At 42.0% G+C, this 7,904-nt stretch overlaps 1 protein-coding gene across 1 annotated transcript in view; it reads right to left on the reverse strand.

Annotated features, from left to right (window-relative positions):
- Positions 1 to 2,019: 2,019 nt before the first annotated feature.
- Lmo3 (LIM domain only 3) overlaps positions 2,020 to 7,904 on the reverse strand; it is a 40,791-nt gene continuing 34,906 nt past the window's right edge. Inside the window, exon 4 of the mRNA XM_070011794.1 lies at positions 2,020 to 2,567. Coding sequence (XP_069867895.1) covers positions 2,462 to 2,567 — 106 coding nt within the window. The 3' untranslated portion in view covers positions 2,020 to 2,461. The remainder of the gene's footprint in view (positions 2,568 to 7,904) is intronic.

Raw genomic sequence — 7,904 nt, forward strand, 5'->3', positions numbered from 1 at the left:
TTCTGTTTTGTTTTTCTTTTTCTTTTTCCCCCCTGTGGGCTGTCAACGTACACTTGCTAGGAGTGCTTTTTAGTTGGGACAATTAAAATGGGTGAATGGTGGAATTACTCCTTCTATTCAACACGTACGATACACTGTATTTCCCAATGGCTTGGTAACGTGGCCACTCTTCTGTTGCAACTACTGAAAGGTAATAATAATAGTAATAATTAATAATAATAATAATAAATAAGTCCGTGGGAGGAGGAGAGAGGGGAAGGAGTTGGCCAGGAGTCTGGGTAGGGGGAGGGGCTTTGTCACGTTGGAGAAACTGAGGCTCCAGGTGGAGGTGTCTGGTCTCCTGAACTCAGAGAGCATCATCAATGGGTGAGTTGTGACTGGGCTAGATCAATCAGCTCAGTCCTTCCGCCCGGAAATGCCATTTTTAGTTTTAGTTTTTGGTGTGTGTGTGTGTGTGTGTGTGTGTGTGTGTGTGTGTGTGTGTGTGTGTGTGTGTGTGTGTGTGTGTGTGTGTGTGTGTGTGTGTGTGTGTGTGTGTGTGTGTGTGTGTGTGGCCAGTGAGCTAACAAGAATAAAAAGAGCAGCTGATGGAGGGGAAAAAATGATTCCCGTCTCAGTTCATAATTTTATGGAGATGGAGATCATCGCCACGGATGGGCAGTCTCCGTCTTCCATCCAAGCCGAGTCGTTTTATGGAGAGTCCAATAAAACAAGCGAAAACAAAAACCGAACATGAACGTACAGGAGGAGGAAGCGGGCGTTGTGAGAGACTTGGGCTCAGGAAGGTAGGATGAAGTAGGTCTGCTTTTAGCAGACAGAGAAATGTGTTCCAGGTTGACACGATTTTTTTTTTTTTAAATTTTCGGTAGACGGGGATCAGTGCTTGCGCAAGATCATTCTGGACGAGCAAGGAGATCATTAGGGAAACAGACAGATGAGAATTTACACCCATCATTTACATTATCTGTGTATCAGAGACAAGGGACCTACCTCTGGTGGAATCCTTCCACTTCCTTTTCCCCCTTTTTTTTTTGTCTCTTTTGGATGTGCAAATCTCATCCCTTTACACCACAGCAGGCCGTAAAGGGTAAAGAATCAGGGCCGGGCTCCTCAGCTCATGCCTGTAATCCCAGCTACTTGGGAGATTGAAGTCTAAGGATCTGGGTTCAAAGCCAGTGTTGGTAGGAAAGTCTTGAAGACTCTTCTTAGTGCTCAAAAGATGGGAGTGGTGATGTGGCTCAAGTGGTAGAGCGCCAGCCTTGAGCAAAATAATAATAATAATAAATAAATAAAATAAAGCTTAGGAACAGCGCCCAGACCCTGAGTTCAAGACTACTTAAATTATCTCATTATCGTGGTCACATTTCTTCTTTTAAAGATTTTCTTTTAAAGACTCTTGGGAGAGTATTATTATTATTATTGTTATTGTTATTATTTTGTACATGATACCCAAAGGCACTAGCTCAAATAAGAAGTGTGTCTGGAAAATTAAAAAAAACAAAACAAAACAAATTCCAAGCAGCATTGTTGCTTAGGTAAAGAAAAAATAGAAAAATATCCAGCAAGTCACTGTGATGCTTGCAAGAGATTCTGACACCCGCACTTTTTGTTTTTACGTTGGCATAAACGGACAGCGCTTTCATCAGATGAGATTTTTTTAAAAATGCATTTATTTTTATTTTTAACGCTGATCTCTAACCCCTTGAATATAGCTGATGAGTGACTCTTAAATCACGGTGGGTGGTAACAAAATGCTTTATGTGTGTTTTCTTTCCTTTTTTACTCTCAGCGGTTTTAGATAATTCTTTAATATTAATAGACGTGCCTTCTCTGAGTATTCTAAGTGAGATCTACCCTTTGTTTCCTTATTGGCACATTACAGCTCACCCAGAAGAACCAGTAGGGGTCAAAAGCAGTCCACAGAAGTGTGCACACTGATTGTTCTAGAATGCCAACCTGGGAGGAAGTGTGGGACACTGTTGGTCCTAAAGACAGTCAAGGAGCAAGCGACACCAACGGTAACACAATAGAACTGTATTACATTTGTGCTTCAAATATTACAATACAGTATGTACAATAGTCCAAAATAAACATCTCATGCCAAGGGACACACACACACACACACGCACGCGCACACGCACACACACGCATGAATTAAAAAAAACAAAACCGAAAACCAATGGCAGGCAAAAAACCCAAAGATTCCAGCCATGTGTACATTACATTTTCTTTTCCTTTAATAATAATAATAATAATAATAATATTAATGATCAAACAACTCTGATCAAGGCCTTCTCACTGGGTGACAGGTGCAGTCCAGGTTTTATCCCAAGGAGCCAGCCCACCTGGAGGCAGAAGGTTCTGGCTTTGAATTTTATATACACGCAGGACATGAACAGAGGAGGAAAGGAATGCAGCGCTGGGCCGTTCTTGGTGGAGGGAGGGGGTGCGGAGGGGCGGGTCAGCGGACTTGGGGTGCGTAGCCCTCTTTCATTAAGCCTTCTTCGTAGTCCGTCTGGCACAAGATCATGTTGTTCTTCAGGAAGAACTTATCTCCGACACAAAACCTGCAAACCAAACCAAACCAGGCCCCAGTGAAGCACCGGCTGTAGATACATAGGTGTGAGCGTGGTACCCGCACCCAGGTGCTATTTTCCTTGTACAAGGGGCCCCTGGGAATGCTACTCCCCATCCTCCCCCACGCCCCCCAAAAGGTAGTCTTAACAGTTGGGTTCAGGGAAGTCACTGATGTTCAGGACAAGAACGCAGCCAACTGGTTCAGTGGATAAAACATGGTGGTCAGCAATGGACAAGCCCTGGGTGTGGAGGTATTGGGGGGGGGTTTAAGGTGGACACACACTGGGCTTGCGTGACAGGGGCTTCTTTTATCTCTTCTTTTCTTGCTCCTCTCTCTTCCTCCTTCTCCAGTCTCTCTCTCTCTCCTCTGTCTCTTTCCCTCCTTTTCTCTTTCTCTCCCCTCTCTTCTGTCTCTCTGTCACTGTCTGTATCTGTCTCTGTCTCTCTCTGTCATTGTCTCTGTATCTGTCACTGTCTCTGTCTGTCTGTCTCTCTGTCATTGTCTCTGTCTATCTCTGTCTGTCTGTCTCTCTTTCTCTCTCCCCAATGGTAAGAAGAAAATAATCATTCTGTATTTGCACTCACTGAAGTGAAATTTTTATTTTTATTTTTGTCGGTCGTGGGGCTTGAACTCTGGGCCTGGGCGCTGTCCCTCAGCTCTTCAGCTCAAGGCTGGCGCTCTACCACTTGAGCCACAGCACCACTTCTGGCTTTTTCTGCTTCTGTGGTGCTGAAGAATCGAACCCAGGGCCTCACGCATGCCAGGTGAGTGCTCTACCCCTGAGCCACCTGCCCAGCCCTGAAGTGAAATTTTCAAAGCAACACTCATTACTCCTTGGTTTTATTCTGGGGCTTTCCTTACGGATGAGCTATGGTTAGAAGGTTAAAAAAAAAAAGGAAAAAACCACAAAAAAACCCCAAGCATTAAAATGAACCAAAGAACGGATTCTAATTCCAGGCTTTCTCGAATGTTTCCTGGGGCCTAGGAATTTGGAAACACGGTGCAGGGTCATGTGCTTCGGCCTGTAGCCTCTTCTTTGTCTGCACCAAATCCACCAACTCTGACACCGTAAATTCCACCGCGCCCAGCTTTCCAGCTGAGTCAATTGGGAGAGCTTCCTCACGGGGGAGGAGGTAAATACAACCAGTGTGCCCCCCTGCAGAAATCCGGCTTTTTATTTGCATCAAGCATTGTTTAATGTGCCAGATTGCTCTGGTTTTAATGGGGTTCTTTTTTATTTTTTTTTCTCTTCTTCTTCAAATCTTTTGTGTCATTTCCCCATGGCTGACACTGTGGACATAATTAAGGTCAGAAATAAATGTCAGTGCTGTTTCCAGTACATTTAACAGTGAATTAATTCTGGAGAGATCTGTCTATATATGTGTGTGTGTGTGCATTTTATATATATACAGATACATATTATATACAGTACATTACTAAATATATATAATACACATGTATCTACATATATAAATATGTACTATTTATAATATATTATGATTGTATAATTATAATAAAAAATTTAAATATATAATATAATAAAAATATTATTAAATAATATATATGAAAATAATATATGATTATGTATATTGTATGTAATATATTAAATTATGAGAAAATATAATTTATAATATACTAATATATTATATATGATTATGTATAATTTATATGATAAAAATAATGTTATGATGAAATAATATAGTATATTAACATAATATAATAATATATGATTATGTACAATTTATATTATATGAATAATATATTAGGATAAAATAATATGATAACTTAATAACATATGTATAATTTATATTATATGAATAATATATTATGATAAAATAATATAATGTAATAATTTAATAATATATGTGATTATGTATAATTTATATTATATAAATAATATATTAACATAAAATAATATAAGATTATAATATATATGATTATGTATAATTTATATTATATAATACATTATGATAAAATGATATAAGATAATAATATAATATATGATTGCCTATAATTTATATTATATAAATAGTATATTATGATAATATAATATAATATATATGATTGTGTATAATTTATATTATATAAATAGTATAGGATGATAATAATATACTATATATGATTGTGTATAATTTATATTACATGAATAAAACATTATGATACTATCATGTAATAATGTGATAACATATATGATTGTGTATAATTTATATTATATAAGTAGTATAGTATGATATCATATTGATATAATATGATAACAGGTATGATTGTGTATAATTTAAATTATATCAATAGTATAGTATGATATCATATTGGTATATGATAACATGTATGATTGTGTATAATTTATATTATATAAGTAGTATAGTATGATATCATATTGATATAATGTGATAACATGTATGATTGTGTATAATTTATATTATATCAATAGTATAGTATGATATCATATTGGTATATGATAACATGTGTGATTGTGTATAATTTATAGTATATAAGTAGTATAGTATGGTATCATATTGATATAATGTGATAACTTGTATGATTGTGTATAATTTGTATTATATAAGTAGTATAGTATGATAGCATATGGTATGTGATAACATGTACGATTGTGTATGACTGAATGGTAGCAGTGTGGCCTTCCGCAGCAGTAGACCTGGGTCAGAGGAGCTCCTCATCCTTACACATATTGGCCTTACGAACCGGTCCTTCCAGCCTCTCTATCCCGTAGCTTTCCGCGGTGTTGGGGAGCCATCGTGGAGCACAGATTGTGCACGGACCCCCACCCTTCATGTGCTGTGAGGAGCCGCTGGGAATGTCGACATGTCAAAGATGGGGACACTGGACAAACAGAGAGAGGAGAGGGGGCGCGCGCCGGAGGGAGCTTCCATATTTGCCCTTGCTGCCTTTCCCTGCGGATCCGCTGGCTGCCGGCGGAAACGCCCTTCCCTTGCTCCAGGCTGGGCGCTCTACCACTTGAACCACAGCGCCACTTCTGGCTTGTTTTTTTTTAGATTAAGAGCCTCACAGACTTTCCCACCCTGGGGGGAGGTGTGTGAGCCCCCGGCTCTCTCCATCTTCAAGTGGTTGTACGGAGAGGGGTTACACCTGGATTACAACAGGTACTGTGCCTCTGGGTGCACATCGTTTTCCAATATGGTTTGACCAGAAGGAGGGCTTTTTCCAGTCACACCTGATGGGAGAAAGAGGCTTCGCCTATGTCCCCCTCCTTCGGTGTCTTCTACCTTGAGCGGTGCGGAATCTGTCTTGTTCTTCTTGGCTGGCAAAGATGAGCTCGTTCAGTTGATTGGAGAAGTTGGTCTTGTAGGATCTGCCCCGCCCTCCCCAACCTCCCTCTCCCCCCCTCCCCTACGAATGACAAGACAATAACTTAGTGCTAATTGTGCATAACCGGCATTAATGCCCACAAGGCCATTAGAACACGCGGGCGTTGGAAGACACAGGGAAAATATATGAGGTGCCATCTGAATCGCCGGGACCAGGCCTGAGTTCTGTATGCGAGAGGCCAGGTGCATTTCTGGGGTGAAAAATCAAATGGATGGGTGATTTGTGAATAGCCCCCAGCACCTCTGATTCCTTCTGGTGGTGCTCAGCTTGGAGGGGATGATGTCTCAAATACACGAGCATGTCTATCTATATAAATACATATTATATATATATGCGTATATGAGGATTCTATCACTGTAATAGAAACATAATAGGAGATATAATACAGCACTAACGTGATGCGTCCTGTGGGATTCTATGTCATCTCGTGGTAACAATGCCAAGGTGGAGCAGGGTTTCTTGGGGAAGAATCAGGTCACGTGGGTGTGTGTCGCCCGGTGACTTTCTGGCAGGAGAGTAACACGTTGATCTGGGCTGATTGGGGGTGGGTGTTAGTTCCCGCCAAGGTCCCCCATTCAAACCGCAGTTCCTTTGTGGGTCTCGAAGTTTTCCACGTAATAGTACGGAAAAAGGGAATGAGTCAACCACCTGCCCCTGGGCTGAGCAGCGAGGGGGTGAACCTTACACCCCTAAAATCGGGAGGTGGTGGTGGTGTCTGATTCAGATGGAAAGAGTTTTTAAAAGATAGCAAAAATCAGGATTCCTTCCTGTTCATTTTATTTTGTAAATTTGGCTTGAAATAAGGCCTCCCTTAGTAGCCCAGACAGAGCTCCTGACTTGGCCGTCTGGGTGCTGGAACTACAGGTGTGCTCAGCAACACTCGGCATTCCTTCCTCTCTCTCTGCCTTCCTTCCTTCCTTCCTTCCTTCCTTCCTTCCTTCCTTCCTTCCTTCCTTCCTTCCTTCCTTGTGTCAGCCCTGGGGCTTGAACTCAAGGCCTGGGCGCTGTCCCTGAGCTCTTTCACTCAAGGCTGGTGCTCTACCCCTTGAGCCACAGCGCCACTTCCGGTTTTCTGGTGGTTCATGGGAGATCAGAGTCTCACAGACTTTCCTGCCCTGGCTGGCTTTGAACCGCCATCCTCGGATCTCAGCCTCCTGAGTCGCTGGGATGACAGGCGGGAGCCACTGGTGCCCGGCTGTATTTTTCTTTTAGGAGCCTATCTATGTGTAATCTGTACAGTAGTTTTTGTGTATAACTTGTCACGCCCACCTAGACACACTCGCAATGATTTGTTCACTAAAATATTAATGTTTTTTTTTTCTAGAAAAGTCACCGGAGGGGGTGGGGTTGATACTGCTCTGGTCTTTTACAGTTCCTAAGCTTTCTCCTCTAGCTGCATCTGTGTGCTTGATAAACTAGAATGGCCACGAAGCTTACGGTGGTCTACGAAGATCTGGATATTCGCCGGAAACAAAGCGATTCTTGGAGTGGAACGAAGTTCTTCAGTTGAACCACTTAGCTCCCTCCCGGGGCAAATGGGAAAGTGGAGCTGGTGGTCACCCAGCCAGGTTAGAATCCAGATGTTTCCAGAGGCCCTGGGTGACATTTACCACGTTGCTTTTCTAACGCGGATCCTTATTTCATGATTCGTTCAGGAAACTTAGAAAAGTACACACGGAAGACGGAGTAAAATGAATCATGTGGAATCAAGGACTAACGGGTGTCAAGGGCTCCCGCCTGTCATCCCAGCTACTCGGGAGGCTGAGATCTGAGGATCGTGGTTCAAACCCAGCCCGGGCAGGAAAGTCCATGAGACTCTGATCTCCAATGGACCAGCCAAAAAGCCCCAAAATGGAGTTGTGGCTCAAGCGGTAGAGCGATTGCATTGAGCACCAGAGCTCAGGGGCGGTGCCCGGGACCTGAGTTCAATCCTCAGTACTGGTGTGTGTGTGTGTGTGTGTGTGTGTGTGTGTGTGTG

Source organism: Dipodomys merriami, unplaced genomic scaffold (genome assembly GCF_024711535.1).
Source record: "Dipodomys merriami isolate MVZ:Mamm:240054 unplaced genomic scaffold, mDipMer1.0.p SCAF_84, whole genome shotgun sequence".
Lineage (NCBI taxonomy): Eukaryota > Metazoa > Chordata > Mammalia > Rodentia > Heteromyidae > Dipodomys > Dipodomys merriami.